Source organism: Sylvia atricapilla, chromosome 3, assembly GCF_009819655.1.
Source record: "Sylvia atricapilla isolate bSylAtr1 chromosome 3, bSylAtr1.pri, whole genome shotgun sequence".
NCBI lineage: Eukaryota > Metazoa > Chordata > Aves > Passeriformes > Sylviidae > Sylvia > Sylvia atricapilla.
In genome coordinates this window covers 96,237,607-96,255,423 of record NC_089142.1, presented here as the reverse complement: position 1 = coordinate 96,255,423, position 17,817 = coordinate 96,237,607, and the positions used below count along the sequence as shown (strand labels likewise).

At 41.1% G+C, this 17,817-nt stretch overlaps 1 protein-coding gene across 2 annotated transcripts in view; it reads left to right on the top strand.

The window, feature by feature from the left end:
- The window catches only part of TP53BP2 (tumor protein p53 binding protein 2), a 51,763-nt gene extending 34,503 nt beyond the window's left edge, over positions 1–17,260 (top strand). For both annotated transcript variants that reach the window (XM_066316258.1, XM_066316259.1), the window contains exons 7-18: positions 459–640; positions 999–1,163; positions 1,570–1,807; positions 3,470–3,598; positions 4,018–4,154; positions 4,888–5,377; positions 5,746–6,527; positions 8,457–8,594; positions 9,153–9,286; positions 10,312–10,478; positions 13,477–13,676; positions 16,445–17,260. In XM_066316258.1, coding sequence (XP_066172355.1) covers positions 459–640; positions 999–1,163; positions 1,570–1,807; positions 3,470–3,598; positions 4,018–4,154; positions 4,888–5,377; positions 5,746–6,527; positions 8,457–8,594; positions 9,153–9,286; positions 10,312–10,478; positions 13,477–13,676; positions 16,445–16,486 — 2,804 coding nt within the window. In that variant the 3' untranslated portion in view covers positions 16,487–17,260. The remainder of the gene's footprint in view (positions 1–458; positions 641–998; positions 1,164–1,569; positions 1,808–3,469; positions 3,599–4,017; positions 4,155–4,887; positions 5,378–5,745; positions 6,528–8,456; positions 8,595–9,152; positions 9,287–10,311; positions 10,479–13,476; positions 13,677–16,444) is intronic.
- The last annotated feature ends 557 nt before the right edge of the window (positions 17,261–17,817 follow it).

The window sequence follows — 17,817 nt, the reverse complement described above, 5'->3', positions numbered from 1 at the left end:
ACCCTAAAAAGCCCTTTGTTTAATATGACAGCTTGGATGTTTTGTCACTGAGTTCTTGTGACCTAAATTCAGATTTCTGAGTATCATAAATATGCCTTGTGGTTTAGTGAGTGTCTTCCTGTTGCATTCAGCATTCACTGAATTTAGGCTTCTCCAGATTGAATTCAGTCTGGCATTGTGGTTTTGTTTGTTTCCATACTTCAAAAAGTAAAAAAAAAAAAAAAAAAAAAAAAAAAAAAAAAAGTTCTTTCCCTCCCTGCCAGTGCTCTAAGTAGCCCAAATTTCCATAACCATTCTAGTGAGTGTGCATTTGCCAGAGCTCAGAGGAAGAGCTGGTGTGACAGGGCAGTGGGTTTGGCTGAGCAGCCCTGCTCTCTGTCTCCTTAAGTGCTGCCTTGGAAGCAGCCCACGCCGGACTGTTTCTCAGGGCAGCTATTGTGCTCTGCCCTTCTTTGCAGTGGAGGAGATTGAACAGATGAACAGCCTGTTCCAGCAAAAGCAGCGCGAGCTGGTGCTGGCCGTGTCCAAAGTAGAGGAGCTCACCAGGCAACTGGAGATGCTGAAGAACGGCCGGATTGATGGTTACCACGACAACCAGTCGGCTGTCGCTGAGCTCGACCGCCTCTACAAGGAGCTGCAGGTAATGGGAGGCCAGCCCGTGACCCTCAGCTCTAAAAGTTGGTTGGGTTGTTTCTTACCTTGTTGGAAAGAAATCCCGTTGCTCCTGTTCCTGCCAGGGCTGTGTGACAGCCTGAATGCTGAGGATGGAGGGTTAGTTGTGCTGGGTTCAAGGTAAAGAGAGGAAGGAGTACATGCTTGTCTTTACTTTCTGCAAAATCTGGAGACTAACCAAAGTTTTCTCTGGAGGGAAAACATGACTTGACTTTTTAGAAGGCTTTTCTCTTTCCAACAGTTTCCTGTCCTGAATCCTGAAAGTGAATTTGTTTTTATTTTGGTTGTTTTCCCCTCCTCCCCCACTGCTTTGTGAATTTATTCAGTTGAGGAACAAACTGAACCAGGAGCAGAATGCCAAGCTGCAGCAACAGAGGGAGTGTTTGAACAAGCGCAACTTGGAGGTGGCAGTCATGGATAAGCGTGTTAATGAGCTGCGAGAGCGGCTGTGGAAGAAAAAGGCAGCTCTGCAACAGAAAGAGAACGTACCAGTAAGTGTGGGCTATTTAATAACTGAGACATTAATTCTGTGTCTTGTCTGTACAGCCTGAAGTAAAAACTTGCTTGGGGAGAAGGCTGTTGAGATGCTAGACTTATTGTCTTTATCCATATGTAGTGGAAGTCTTGTATTATTAAAGTCCTTTTCATGGTACATTAGTGTTAACCTACTTACTCTTTACAGACAAGAAGTCTTATGCTGTCGTGAATTTTGTTTTAGATTTTTTTTTTTTTGCTATTACTATCTCAGCTTCATAATTCTCACAGCTTTTTCAAAAATGCCCTTTTAATATTAGAGTGTCATTTGCTACTTGTTTTATCCTTTTGGACTTCTGTTTCAAATTCTATGAATGAATACTGCAGAATAAAATTATATAAGTTTCTTTTTTCTTCCCCAAGGTTTCTTCAGATGGGAATTTACCACAGCCAGTGGCTTCTGCTCCAAGTCGAGTGGCAGCAGTAGGTCCTTATATCCAGTCCTCTACTATGCCACGTATTGCTTCCAGACCTGAGCTTTTGGTGAAGCCAGCATTTTCAGATGGGACACAAGCTTTGCAGGTACCTGATGGGCCACTGAAAACACAAACGTTGCCCAATATGAGAGCTGGGAACAGTTCACAAGCTAAAGCTCCTGCAGGTAATAGCTTACAATTAATATTTCTTGTCCAGACATGTTTTGTTTTCTTGCCTAAAACTTCTGTTTTGATGTTTTGTTCTTTTTTTAAAGCAAAGTGTTATTTGAGATTTCAGTCTTGCTACTTGCAATTTTTCTTGCGTCAGCAAATGTATTTGACAAGCACTGAGATTCTGTGATTCAATGTTAAAAATTAAGTAAATCTATTAGTGACCACTTCGAGTTGTTATACAATGTGGACTATAGGAGTATTTTTCTATACAGTAGTTACTTACTTTAAAGTTCTCCTAAAAAATTCAACAGCGTGTCTGAGTTTCTAGAGGGAATTTTTGTACATACCTGGTAACCCGGTACCTGGATTGAAAAACTTGGCAGTACCAAGTTTTCTGACTGTGCATTTTGGAAGTGACCCATATAAAGAATTAACCAATATGACAAATTTTACAAAGGAGGCAGTTGCTTGTGGCACAGAAATAGCAGTAAAGTTACTGACGTGCAGATGAGTGAGGTTTGGCCTCTCCTACTTGGAGAGTTAATGGAGATTTGTTGGCTTCTCTCTGTGGCTTTCTCCTGTGAGAGACAGTTCAGTTCAGTAAGAGAAGTCTAAAGAAACTTCAGAGAGTTGTAAATATCTCTTCTGTGCTATCCTGGGGGAAGACTCCCTTTTCAGCTGGGAGAGAAGAGAAACACTGGTCTTCCCAAGGGTTTGGGATGGAGACTGAGCTTGTAGAACAGTTCTGTTTATTTTCTCTCTCCCTTCCTCCATCTCCAATTCTGGCAGATACTAAAATAACCATTGCACAAAAGCAGTTCCAAGTGTCTCTTGCTGTGTTGGAGAATGGAGGATTGTTTCTTTTTATTTGGTTTGCTGATCCTATAACTACTGGAGAGGAATTTAAACTCTAGACCACACAAAATTTGAATTTTTGCTAGAGGAATGTGTGGTGAACTAAAATATCCCTTATTATTTTTTAGCATTTGGACAAGGCTGCTTTCCTAGAGAGAGCTTTTGGTACTTTGTCAGAATGCAACTTTCTGTTGCTGCTTATTACTTATTATTACTGTTTGCATTTAACATTTCTTAGGTTATTTAGAATTTAGTAGAGAGAATCTGGTGAAATACTTAATAGGAGATGGCAGGCATTTTCTTAGTGGTTTTTGCAGGTCTGGATGTCTACTCCAGTGAAGGTGAAGATCAGCTTTAATGCAGACCCTGTATGTACATTAAACACACAGATGAATTTTCTCCTGTTTTGTATATCCCTGGCACGGTCTGTCTGTGCTTTAAAGCATCAGGTTTTTCTTTGCACAATATATCTTTTTTTATACTTAACATTGTATCACTTTTAACTTATCACGGACACTCAAGGAAAGTTTTCTACTCACTGGAAATGTAGAGAAGTTTCTGTTTTGGATGCTCTAAGTGCAGATGTCTGCTATGAGACAAAGAATTTTGCTACTGCTTTTGGTAGTTGTTCTCAAATTTCATTTGCATTCTTGTTTTAAACAAATGGAAATCTCTTATGATAGGTTTTATAGCAGTTAACCTCTGTGTGATATTTTTACATTAGGTAGACCTGACTCTTACAGAAAATAAACCCTATTTGTGATAAGTCAATAAAACCCACTATTTTAGCTTAATCTATTCCACTTACTCTCTCCTAGGTTCTGTAGTCCCCAATGCAAAACCTTCTCCATCTGCCCCTGACTGGAGTAGTTCAAATACAGACAATCATATTAATCAAGGATCAGCCTTGACTTCAGGAAAAGGAATTGTGACAAGTGAAGGACAAGGTATGTCCTTGTGTGCTTGGCTAATTTTGAAATTTGGAGAATCAAGTTGGTGATACCTCTCTTCTAAAGGCTTCAGTAAATAACTGAGAATTCATTTAAAAGCACAAAAAAAAAAAAAAAATAATCAGAGAACATTACCATTGCATTGCTGTGGTGTTGCAGGGTTTTTAAAAAGGAAGAAACCAAACCCACCACTCGCTTCAGGTGGTGAAGTAGATCCTGATTCCTTCTTACATGCCCCTGTTGAATTTGCATAGTACAGCATTTGACAGGCCTAGGGGCCCTTAGTGCAGAGGTAGGATGGATGCAAAAAGCATCCCCTGAATACACTGTGGTGATTATTGCACAGAGCAGGACTCTCACTCCTGCAATTGTGCCATCCCTCTTGAAAGTCGTCTCCTCTCTCTCTTCAACAATAGCTGAAGGAGAAACTTTTTTACGAGACAAGGAGAAGAAGGTGCGGCCGTTCTCCATGTTTGACTCCGTGGAGCAGTCTGCCGGGCTGGGCACACTGAGGAAGAACCAGAGCAGCGAGGATCTCCTGCGGGAAGCACAGGTACACAGGGAGCTGTTGCTTCTTGTCTGCCAGGGCTTACCCACAGCTCTTCTAATGTGGCTGGCAGACAGCTCTGAGAAGTACGGAGGTCAGCCTGGAAAAGACTGCTGCTGAGAAGAAGAGTCTCTTGTGCTTTTGATGGCAATTGGTAACTCCAAATCATTCTCCGCAGTCACTGTGGCGAGAATCTATGGCTGTATTACTTGTAGGAGTGTGTATTTTTCCCCCAAAGATACAAAGAGGCATTTGCATGTTTGTTCAGTTTTTTTCAAAATCACCTACATACTTGTTTCACTCTTTAATGCAACAGTCATTGTCATCAGACGTCCTTCAGATGTTTGACAGCAACAAAACTTTGCACCTAAATTTTGGCAGGAGGGCACAGTTTGATCAAGTGGGAGTGAACTAGCCTACACCTGGGGATAACAAGTGCTTTGTTGGAAAGCAGCCTCTTGCTGACTGTCTGATATCCCTAGAGACATTAAAGTGCCTTGCCATTTCTCGTGTTTTAAACATAGCTGTTACAGAAAGAATTAAAGAGAATAGGCTCAAACATCAGCGATGACAAAATGTTTCAAGCAGTTTCTTCTTGTTTTCAATGATGTTATGAACCTTATTACAGCAGTGGTAGATGTAAGATACTGTCATACTCTGAGGCTCTTGTGTCCTTCATAGCAGAACTCCTAAATCATGTTTTACTGTTTGACCTTAATAAATTTTTTTTGTCTTTCAGACAACCAATAAAAATGTAACCAAGGTGCCACCACCTGTTCCCACTAAACCAAAACAGATAAACTTGCCTTACTTCGGTCAAGCCAGTCACCTGCAATCTGCTGATACAAAGGTGGATGGAAACCTGCAGAAGCTGCCTTTGGCTATTGCAGCTATGGGAAACAAGCAAAAAACAGTGGCACAGCAGCCCTCTCATCCTTCTCAGCAGATACAGCAAAGAATTTCAGTACCTCCTGCAGGTTCCTCCTCTAGCCAGGATCAAATTCTTCCTTCCTCCAAACAGGAGAATCCTCCAGCAGCAGCTGTGAGACCTTTTACTCCTCAGCCATCCAAAGAGACTTCACTGCCACCATTTCGAAAGCCTCAGACTGTGGCTGCAAGTTCCATTTACAGTATGTACACCCAACAGCAGACTCCTGGGAAGAACTTCCAGCAGGCAGTGCAGAGTGCATTGACAAGGGCACAGACCAGAGGACCACACTTCCCAAGTGGTAAGTAAGCATGTGCCTCTCTCGCTCTCTTTTGTCTGATAAACCTCAGATAGATGTTCTTTCCACCTGGTCTGTGGGTATGAAGCTGTTCTTCCAGGGAATTAAGTGGGTGAGGGCAGCTGTAATAATCTTAGGTGGATCTTCCATGGTGTGTAACAATATTAACAAGAAGTGCAGAATGTGTCTAGGGTTTGCAAAATAACTAATGATAGATCTGGTTGCCAGATTAGTTCTGTTCATTTTTTTGTATTCTGCTTCTTTGCCCTATATAAAGAATACGCAACCTGATTCCCCTTTCTTTGTTGTTGTTTTCTTGTTGATCAAATATTCAAACTTGTTTCCCCCCACCCCTCTCTGAACTGCTCCAGTGTACGGCAAGCCAGTGATGGCAGGAGCTGGGGTACAGAATCAGCTGCCACAGACAGAGAACATCTACTCCAACCTCCAGGGCAAGCCAGGCAGTCCAGAGCCCGAGATGGAAACAGCAGCCTCTGCTCATGAGAATCACGAAGTGGAGCGGATTCCCCGTCCCCTGAGCCCCACCAAGCTTCTGCCTTTCCTGTCCAACCCCTACCGCAACCAGAGCGACGCCGACCTGGAGGCGCTGCGGAAGAAGCTGTCCAACGCCCCCCGGCCACTGAAGAAACGCAGCTCCATTACCGAGCCCGAGGGGCCTAATGGCCCCAACATCCAGAAGCTGTTGTATCAGAGGACCACTCTGGCTGCAATGGAGACTATCTCAGCTCCATCACATCCCTCCAAACAGACGGCATCAGCTGCCGCTCCTGAAAGCCCAGTGGAAATCCCAAATCCTTATCTAAGCACAGAATCAGAAAAAGAAACAGCTGCTTCTATGCCAGAACCAGCTATTGCTGAGGAGACAGAAAGCACAGCAGCAGAGCAGAGTGAATCTGCTCTTCCCCCCATGCCTTTGGACACTGTACCTGAAGCTGTATCAGACAGCGATGAACTCTTGCAGCCCAAACCAGAAGAACCAAACCTAGAAGCTCCCTTGCCACTGGAGGTCTACATGGAAGAATATCCTCCATATCCACCACCTCCTTATCCATCAGGGGAGCCAGAGAGTTTGGGAGAGGACTCCTTCAATATGAGGCCTCCTGAAGTCACTGGACAGTTTTCCTTGCCTCCTGTAAGTATTAGTTTACAACTGGGGTGCCCTGTCAATAAATCATCTCAAGTGCTGCCATAAACCCTGTGCACTGGGTTGTAGAGCTCAGGCAGATGTGGGAGAACAGTCACACAGTCTAGAACTCTCCGTGGGTATCTGTTCTATTTGTGTGATGCTCTTATCTCCAGACTGCATAACACTAATGAAAAGTCTCTCTTGTCCCTAGAATTAATGACATAATGAAAAGTTTCAAATGGAATACACGAATAGTAAAACTCTACAGAGCTGTAAAGAACATTCCTCATAGAAATCTGCCTACACCCAGATTTTACTTCCTTTTAAAGAAAAATTAAAGCTGAGTTTTTTTTTGTTTTTTTTTTTTTTTTTTTTTTTTTTTTTTTTTTGTTTTGTTTTTTTTTTTTTTTTTTTTTTTTGCCTTGAGGTACAGATACAGATTTCACAAGCATTTCCCACTGTTGCTAATATGAGCTGGGGACTAATTTTCTTAATCTTGGATTACATTTGTTAATCTGAAAGTGTCTTGCTTGAAAAATATGGAGGAAAAGACTTACTTAGTTTCTGCCTTAAAAGCTCATTTGTAGACATCAGCTGTTTGTACTACTTCTACTGAATGTTTCCTGAATTTCTTTGGAATCTGATTTAACATCAGTCTACTCTCAAGTTGCATCAGTCTCTTGGGGCTGGGAGGAGGCAGCATTTGTACCATTTTATTTTGCAAGTTTGTATTTGTGTGTGGTATGATGTTATCTCACTGTTGTAGAACAAAGAATGCTTAATGGTTTTGGTTTCTCAAAGGCTTTCTTTAAAAACCGATCAAGAGTAGGGTTTTGATAACAGTTTTGATAACCTAATACATGAAAGTGGTTTTTTTATTCTATCACTTCAGTGCAGAGGGGTTAAAAGGTTTAAATGTGCTTTTTAACCTTGTAATTTGTGCATGGAGTAGACATTTCGTGTGTTCATGCTATAAAGATTTTGTCCTTGTTTCATTTTACAAGGAAACTTGGGTGGTAGGATTTCCTGAATTGTGAGAACTCATTTCTGCTTGGTTTTGTAATAATTCTAAAATGATGAGAAGAAACCAGCCCAACTTCTTGATTTCCTATTTAAATCCATGGGTTGTTCTGCCAGGCTCACTCTTGAAAAAGTCCCTGCTTTTGATATTATGTACAGATCTACAGGCAGAAGAGTATTTCATGGGAATCTCTACTTATATATCTTATCTTCACATGCCTGCTCTTGCAGAATATGAGTCACTTCTATTCATCTTTGCCTGGACATCTGTCAGAAATTTACATACCCTCGTGAATAGTCTTATTGCTGCTGCCCAGGCAGCTGAGCTGAGCGCTGAGCTAATGCAAGTGTGTTCCCTAAAGGAATGGGTACAAACTCAGCTATAGAAATACTTGGTTTTCTAGTATCAATGGGAGCATCTAAAGCAATTCTACACTTGGTTCTATATGTTTCCCAAACCGTTTTCCATCACTGTTTGCTCCAGCTAACCTCTGCTATACTTAAAAAATGTTAGGAACTTCTCATCAGCATTTAAAGTAGTGTACTTTGTGGAGTGTGCTGCTTGGTTTGTCTAACAGCTGTGAGGGTTAATGGTAAAATTGTTCAAACAACAAGAAAAAATTTCACCTTTTCCTGATCTTTGGTAGTTTCACTACTTTGTTGATGTTTGATCAAGAGAACCTTCTGTGTGAGAGTTGAATCATGATCTTGTCGGGAGATAAAGGCAGAGATGCTTCATAACTTGCTTAACCTAATATATTTGTAATGTGTTTGGGGATTGGTAAAAAATACTGTAAATTTCCTATTAAACACTTTTCTAGTTGATGATTTCTGCTATCATTCCCAAATAAGCAGTTTTGCATTCATCTTCTTTCCAGGTAAAAAGTGCCTGTAACTTCTGTTATCTTTTCACAGGGGAAGAGGACAAACTTGCGTAAGACCGGCTCTGAAAGGATTGGGCATGGAATGAGAGTGAAATTCAATCCCTTGGCATTGCTTCTGGATTCATCTTTGGAGGGGGAGTTTGACCTTGTGCAGAGAATAATTTATGAGGTACAAATGCTGATTTGCAAGACAAGGAATATCAATCCTGGTTGAAACTGGGAAGTCATAGTTTTTCTGGACTAGTGCAGAACCTAGATCTGTTTTTGAAGAGATAAATCCTAACAGATTCCAAGTGATCATACTTGAAGGCTGGTTTTAGGTGTGTTAAATCCACAGTGGATTTTTAGCATCAAGACTATAAATCTGCAGGACACCTTTGTCTCATTTTTTATGTAGTGTTTCATTCCCTATCTGGCATGTTATTGGATAATTTGGTAGGCAAAATCCATGTGAACTTTGCTCACAGTTAAACAGACATATATCAAAAAACTGTTAGAAGTACTTCTAGTAAGTCATCAAGGTCATCACTGTTAAAGGGAGACTGCATGCTTAAATACGAGCCTTGGTGCAAAATTGGTAGTGGTTGTAGTCGTTTTGCTCATGTCCTTCCTAGAAATACATCACAAATTCATATTTCTAAATAAGACAACTCATTTTTGTATGAGGAGAGGTATTTATTCCAGAGAGTTTCACCTGAATGTGACTGGTTCCTTTTTGGCTGGCCAGGTGGAAGATCCCAGCATGCCCAATGATGAAGGAATTACTGCTCTGCACAACGCTGTGTGTGCCGGGCACACGGAAATTGTGAAGTTCCTGGTGCAGTTTGGGGTGAATGTGAATGCTGCAGACAGTGATGGATGGTAAGGCTTTCATTAAGTGGTTCCTTATGGATGTTCTCTACAAGAATCAGGACTTGGGAGCTGCTGCAGGTCCCTCACAATATCCCTTACTTAGCTCCTGTGGAGCTGGCAATGAGTTTTCTTTACAAAGCAGAGCAACAACAGTTCTCTGTGGGGCACCATATGGGGCTGGGCATATGGGAAAATAGGGGTATTGTAACAATATTACCTGTGTGAAAAAGCATTGTAGGGATGGACACAGTTGTCAGGAAATTGCTGTTTCTTTGAGATAATTGAAGACTGCTTCTAATGAGCCTCATGCTGGAATTCCCAATGCCCTCAGTGAGATAATCTATAACTTACCTGTGCTCTGGGCAGTATCTAGCCCTGCAAACTCTCCCCAGTTCTTTCTCCCAGTTATCAGCCGACTTGAAACCAAAACAAAGTGGAAAACTACAACTTTCAAACAAGTCTTGCAGTGGATAAAATGTTAAAAATTCTTTCTACAAATAGCTAGGGAGATAATTTATGGAAGGCTGGTGCAGGGGGTAGTGATTTTACTGTTATTTCTGCCTATAACAGAAGTGCTTGAGGCCTAAAACTGAATAAAGGTGTTTGTGCTCCCTCAGCCTGAGGGGTTATCACAATTACATGCACTTGTCATAAGGTCAAATCTTGAAGTAACTATCTAGATTGTAAGAGTCATGATGTCAGAAAGATTTTTGAGTGTGTTTTTAATACTGATTAATTTTTAAATTTTTAATGCCTTAATGTTCTTAAAATGTTAATAGATTATAGAAGGGTAGAATAACTGGAGATGTGTATGGACACTTACCTTTAGGGCTCAAGCAGCTCTCAGTAGCTCCTGTTTGCTGTGAGAAGCAATGGCTCTTGGCATGCTGGGTGAAGTGCTGTGTGGGAAGCCCTCAGCAGGGCAGGGCTGATTGCCTGAGCTCCTGCAGGCATGGATGCCCTTTGCTCCCAGGGCTCTGAGCGCTCTGTGAGCCATGGGGGCGCAGTGCCATCCTTGTGTCCTTGCCTTGCAGGACCCCTCTGCACTGTGCAGCGTCCTGCAATAATGTGCAGGTGTGCAAGTTCCTGGTGGAGTCGGGGGCGGCTGTCTTTGCCATGACCTACAGTGACATGCAGACGGCTGCGGACAAGTGCGAGGAGATGGAGGAAGGCTACACGCAGTGCTCCCAGTTCTTGTATGGTGAGTGTCACCTCCTGGGCCACGCCAGGGCCTCTCTGCCACCTCTCAGCTCATTTGGCCATGAGGAGGGGTGAGTTGCACTCCCAGGTGAAGTGCCTGTGCCTCAGGCTCCTCTTGGAAAAAGAGGTTTTGGCCAGCTTCCTGTCATAGAATGAGTTCCATCAAGACTAACTTTGCAGTAGTCATCCTGTGAAGGAGGTCTGAGATACAAAAGGTTTCCTTACATTAAAAGCTTTGAGTGAAGCCTGTGCATTGACAGATACACCAATTAGAGTCTTGCCGCATAAGAACAACTTCTACATGAAAACAAAAGTGGTATGGAGATGTCAGTAGGCAGTTCATAGCTGTTACCTGGTGTCTTGAAATGTGGAGTATTTCCTAATGTGCACTTTAGAACCAGATGAGGTATTACCAAGTTTCTGCCTTGATAGATGTTAGTAACCAGTGAATTTGACTTTTCCTTCCTTTTTTCTTTACTTGGATTTAAAAAGAAATCACGTATTAAATTTAGACTTTATTCAAATAGTAAGGCTACAGAGATAGTATCTTTGAATGGAGAAAATTAATTCTCCCTAGGGTGTCATGAGTATTAGTCAATGAGGTTTTACATTACTTTACTGTATGTTTTGTGTGTAATGAGGTTTTAAATTACTTTTCTCTGTTTTGTATGTAGCTCATGTCCCCTAGGCATGTACCAGCTGGTGTGTCATCTCTCTGTAAGAGGTTAGAGTAACAGCAATGTAACACAGCAGAAAAAGCTGTAAAACTGCCTTTCTGCTTTTGTGGCACAGGCGAGAGCTGAGTTTCTCTAAGCCGCTCAGCCAGGAGATTTCAAAACAGTCTGTCCAGCTGTCCTCACTAAGCTCGAAAACTGTATCTTTGGTGCCAAATAGACAGTTTTCTCTATAAAGGGAGGAAGCCGTTTTAACTGGCATCAAAATTTGTAGGCTAAGCAAAATTCCATTTGTTTTTTTATCCAGACTCTGAGAGGGCCATCAGCAGCAAATACCCAAGGAAGATTGTAGGACTGGATAAAAAAATAATACTTGTCTAATATTTTAAACTGGTTTTAACTCAGGTATTAATTAAGAGATGGTATATTTGTGATGAACAGCTCTTGAGGGATTTCTTTCAGGAATCTGTCTAATTCTTAAATTCAGGTAAACTGCCCATGAGATCCTGTGGAAAGGAGGCCCATGGTCTCATTACATACAGCATGAAGAAATATATTATTTTTGTTTCTGGGTTTTTTTATGGCCTGCCATCTGGTGATTTCACTTGATACTCTGTTTTTTGTTGAGTTTGGGATCCCTTTGTGTTACGAGATACTTTTAGATGGGTCTTGAAAGGACTGTCAGGCTTTGGCCTGTTGCCGGTTTTTCCAGATTGAAACTACTGAAACTCTCTTGATGTGTTGTTGGCTGTTCAACTATCGAAGTTCCATATTGTTTCATTTGAAATTGATCCTATTGCTGAGACTGGTTCTGGTTGCCTGTAGTTACTGTAAGAAATTATTCCCTGCCTAAAACTGCTTCTGTAAAAGAAGTTTTGGGAATGTGTATCTGTTTCCAGAACTGCACTAAAACCTGTCCCTCTCAACTCATTATTAAGCTAATAAACCCTGGGGTAATTAATTGATTCACCTAATCTTTTTTGTTGCAACTTGTGTCCAGTATCAAGTAAGAGGTACAGGTAGGTCTAAATAAATCATCCTTTAGTACTGATTAAATGACAGATTTGGTGCTGCTTAAGTATGGAAATTTTCACTTTCTTAAATGTAATGCCTGTGCTGGCTCTGTTAGTCCCACTAGGTGCGACTATTAACACCCCTTTAGGACACCACATGCATTGTGTGAACCTTCTTTGTCTGCTTCCAGGCTTGGTGCTCAATCTTCCCTTCCAGGCAGGTGCAGAGCACAGCTTTGGCCAAACCTCTAATTACACCAAATGCAAAGCAAGGGAAGAGCTTCTCTGAGCAGAGCTTATCGTGTACTGGAAGTAATTTAATGTTATGTGCTGAGCTCGTGTGCAGAAAGAAGTAAAGAACTTGAATTGAGCAGATGATTCCTTTAGCAGATATAGGTGGTAAATAGGTTAGTGATGAAAAAGGAAGGCACAAGTTTTGTGATGCAGTGTGCAGTGTACTCTCTGCTCCTGAAAATAAGAAAACCAACCAAAAAAACCTCCAGTAGAATTCAGTATTCTAAAATAATGACCTAAGAGAAAATCATCTGTGTACGAACTAAGATACCTTTTTCAGTTTTCTGCTTAGAGGCTGAGGAATGTGTACAGAAAGAAGAGTATCATCTCTGGCTACAGCTGTAAAATGAGCAAGTTCTGAATAACCCTGCAGGGCATATGTGGGTACTCCAAAACATCTTAGTCCAGAAATAATTTAACAGAATTGTATTTCTGAAGGCAGTGTTTAAAACAAGAAAAAAATAAAAATGTTAGAAATTAAGAACTGCTGAGATAACCAAAAGCAGCTGCAGAGTAGCAGGCAGATCTCTCAGGTACAGGTCTGAGATGCAACTTGGTTTAAGGTTCTGAAATAAAATGACCCAGGTGGCAAATAACACCACAAGCATTAAAATTACAATGCTGGTCAACCCAAGCAGGTATTGCTATCTCGCTGCAACAGAAAGAGATTACTGTTGCACTCAGAGTACAGAAAGTGCTTCTTGCTCATCACTTAGGTCTAGAAAGTGTGAACACAAAAATATAACCTTTTATCAATCAGTGCTGCTCTCCCCATTTGCCTTGTATTTTTTTAACGTATTTAAGGAAGGAGTCTGTCTGCTGTAAGTAACTTACCAAAGCCACTTCTTCCAGGGCCAGCTCTTGAGTAGGCAGTAAGGTACCAAACCGGTAGGAATTTTGGGATTTTTTTTTCCTGGACTGTCTTCCAGTAAGAAAAAAAGGACTCTTCCCTTGTGTTGTCCTTTTTATTTATATATTATCTTCTCAGTAGAGCTGGTCTGTGTTTCCAACATTGCAGGAGTGCAGGAGAAGATGGGGATCATGAACAAAGGAGTGATTTATGGGCTGTGGGATTACGAGGCTCAGAACGATGACGAGCTGTCCATGAAGGAAGGAGACTGCATGACAATCCTGCGGCGTGAGGACGAGGAGGAGATCGAGTGGTGGTGGGCACGGCTCAATGACAAGGAAGGCTATGTGCCCCGAAACCTGCTGGGGGTGAGTCCTGACTGCTTCCAGAGACAAAAATACCCCACGCCAGGATGGGGGGTATACACAGCATTGTTTTCTGATTAGATCTCTTGCACTGAGGTGCAGCTCTAAGAGTCAAGAGGAAGGAGTTGACATTCTCCATCTTTATTTAGGGAGCTGAATACCTTGGCAGAGTGGGTTAACACCCTCTGTTAAGGTACTTAACACAGATTAATGGGTGCACAAAAGCACAACATGTATCACCACCCTGCTGTGCGTAACAGGCCCCTAATACCAACCTTGTCCCACCATCTTAGAGAAAGAAAACCCCTTTTATCCAAACATGACATGTGAGTAAGATTTTCTTGAGCATGTTCTCAGGCACGTGGGGTGATTTTGGGTTTGTCCTGTGTAGGGCTGGGAGTTGGACTCAATGATTCTTCAGGGGATCCCTTCCAACTCGGGATATTCTGACTGTTTGAGAACAAAAGTAGTTTTCCCTGTTTCAAAAAAGTGATGTACTGGCACAAAGTGCCTTCAGAATTGAAACTTCCATGAGGAGTGAGTCATGAGTCTTCTCTGTATCCACAGGGCCTCTTTTGATCCAAGGAGATAACCTAGATTTTTGCAGTGTTTATCTTTTTTTTTTTTTTTTTTTTTTTTTTTTTTTTTTTTTTTTTTTTTTTTTTTTTTTTTTTTTCCCTCCTAGTGCTGGAAAAGAGATTACATTGCTCAGTAAAGGCAGATCTTTTCCTCCTATGCTTTTTAAGTAACATTTAACCATATGTTCAAGGCATTACATGAATGGCCTCTCCTTCTCTCTTTACCTTTTGTATTGCCTTTTATTTAAAACAACTGTGTACAAATAAGATACTTTAAATTATGTCCCTGTATTACTCCTCATAGCTGAGCTGCTAGAAAATTATGGCAGATGGACACATATATAAAAATTCCATTAAGCTTTTTTCCTACAATTTTAGCTGCCCTGGTGCTGGAGATAAGAGGTTCTCCAAGATTAACCCCTGTGAATTTTAGCTGATTGGTGTATGATGCTTGAAAGAGGCTGAACCTTCTTCCTCATGCAGATAATCCTTACTCTTAAACTGGTTGGATTTTGCAGAGTGACTCTATCTAATGCAAAATCAGTTTTCATGTCTGTATCATTTCCAGGTCAGGCCCACACACCACATACTGTAAAATTCTCCCTAACACAGTGCTCCTGCTCAGTTTTTTCCTCTCCAAAGTAAACATTTCTAAATCAAGAGCAGCCATCAGCCCTGCACAGTAAGGTTAAAATGGCACTTTTTGATTTTTGGCTGCCCTGGGGTGAATTGTGCATGTAGTGCTTGTTCATAAGCTTGGGCTTTATGCCTGAGCACAGGTGTGTAAGAACATAAGGAACATCTGTGCTCCTAGGGAAAAAAAAGCACAAGGCAGCACAGCTTAAACTGGGGATCAAAACTTGCCCTTGTAAGCAGTACACATAACAGAATCTTTTGGGAAAACTACACAGTATTTACTAACTGTGACACTCTTGTGTCTGTTAGTTGTTCAGTTGTTCTAGTGCTGCCACTTAAATCTCCTGTGGTGATTCTCCAAAGCAATTACTCGCCTCTTAATATAGCAGCTGAATTCTAGTCTACAATGTTCACCAAAGAGGAAAACGTTTTGTAGATTAATGTATTGTTTTTATCATAGTTGCTTTATCCTCCTGCAGTCAGGTGTACTGATAAAAACAAAGATTAAATTATCTGTATCAGTGCTACACCCTTCATAGTGACTCTCTAGCTCCCTAAGCTAATCAGATAATGCTGTCAAAGGGAGTCTTTTGAACACTGTCAGGTGTTAGGATACTGTAACTGACTGACTTCATCTCTGAGTGGTGAAATCACAGCAGGCAGAGGAAGCCCTTGTGGTGAAGTTGCTGGCCTTGTCTTAGTCACTGAGAAAAGAAGAAAGCCAGAGTCTGGTTAAAGAAAGAAGGAAGCAGCTTTCATGAGAGCTTTAGATGAGCAAAGCTGTGATGTAGACATGCATTGCCATTTAGAGCATGGAGGATTAATCTCCCCTAACTCTGTATGAAGTGCATCCTCCTATTCTTATATGCCAGTGGCCATGCTTTTCAGAACAGCAGCTGTTCCCTAAGCCCTTCCAAGTGGGAGCCAACAGCTTCCCAGTCATCTTATCCCCTGCTGTATGCTGTCCCAGGCTGTGTCCTGTTAGTTGTCCCCTGCCCCCGTGTCTGTGGCTGGGATGTGTGAGCAGCACAAGGCCCAGGGGCCAATTTCCTGCTGGGCAGGTCCTTCATGGAACTGGCCACCCACCCTCCACTTCCACAGTCCTTCTGCAGACAGATGTTTCCAGCTTGCCCAAAGCTATACTGCTATAAAAGCTGAGAGGTGAGAGAAAGCAAACCAGACTTCAATATCTCTCTGGTCCCATTTATAAAACAGGAAACAATCCCACAGTTCACTGAACACAGAAGTCTCTTGACTTACAAAGCCGTGTGCTTTTCCTGGCCCACCCATCTGGGTAGCTGAAAGTACTGAGTTACTTGCTGTTCAATACCTTCCTTTTGTACTGACATGGTTGGTATTTAAGCTTGCCTAAGACTGCTAAATTCATATTTGTCAGTGCCCTAGGTGTTTTTTATAACCATGCTTTTGCTGCTATGGATTACATTGTAATTGTAGCACCAAAGAGGGTTTTTTTTTTTGTTCCTTTATTTTTTCTTTTTAAAAAAGCAACCTTTTAAAGTACTAACATTTTAAACCTCATTTCTCTTTTACCCTCAGCTGTATCCAAGGATTAAACCTAGACAAAGAAGCTTGGCATGAAATAGTACAAAAGCCAGATTCTTGAAGTACTAATCGTGGATAACTTACAAAAAAAAAAAGGTCCATTTTGTGTTGGTTCCAGTATCATGAGACTTATTTCAATGACAATGTAATTTGAAAGCTATGAAAAATGTGCTTTGAAAACAAATGAAGGATTGATGCATTAGCAAATGGATGAGGGCATTGTACAAGATGAAATAATGCTTACAAACAAATGAAATTCTGCTGCCTTTGGTCAAATCAAGCCATTATGTTCAAGTATCCACCCGGATTTTTTCCAGCATGGCAGAAGAGAGTTTCACTTTTTTTTTTTTTTTTTCCTGCATTAAATACAAGGACCTTTTGAATTTGCCATTGAAGGAATCATCATGAAACAGACAACTTGGCTTTGTCCAAATTTTTCCCGAGGCTTTTTCCAGATGGGAGAAATTAAAGTGTGTGCACAGCACTCAATTGCTTATTGCTGGAAGAAGAAAGTTTTTCAAAAGAAGTTAAAAAACCTGAAGTAATCTGAAGAGTGACAACCACATGACCAGTCCATTAAGCAATAACTTTTAAAAAAGCTGTAGCATCTTAGAAATTGTGTATTCAAAATATCATGTGCTGTAACAGAAAGGTAGTTTTAGATTCCTCTTTTTACAAGACCCTCATGTATTTATTGTATTTTGTACTTTGAAGACTAAGTATAGAAACTTTCTGTAGTCCTTGACAACTTACTTGTTTTTATTCCACTTGTTTACTCCACCATTAAACTTGTCTTCTCTTAAGCTTTAACTCTTTTATTTTAATAGTGATTTTTATTAGAAATGTTGCCAGTGAAAGACAGTGCTATTCCACGTTACACTAACTTTCATCTACTTTCTGTATTAAACTGAACCCCTCCTCCCCCATCCATTCAAGCTAGTTTTCCTGCATTTAAAATTGAGCTGAATCTCTTAGTTGCACAGTGTTAACCTTTGCTAACCTTAAAAGCTAAGGGACTTTAAAAAAACCCCACCAACTTGGTACAAGTATTTTCCAAATAAAGCCTTTCCTATAGAGCTATCCTTTCTATCTCTCTATTTGGGAATAATTTGATATTGGACAGTATTTAACAGAGGAGCAAATAATTCCTTAAGGGTATTTAGAAAGTGCCTGACCCTGCAGACTCATGTTTTCCCACTAGGTAAGACCCACTGCTTTCTGAAAAGGTGCCCATAAGGAGGAAATAGTTTTTAAGGAGGACACAATTCCTCAGGTGGGGAAACTAAAGGCAGCAGCAATTGGCTCATGGTCACAGCCTCTGATTTCAACACCTGAAGCATATAGTATCAGTTCTGTCTTAAAAACCT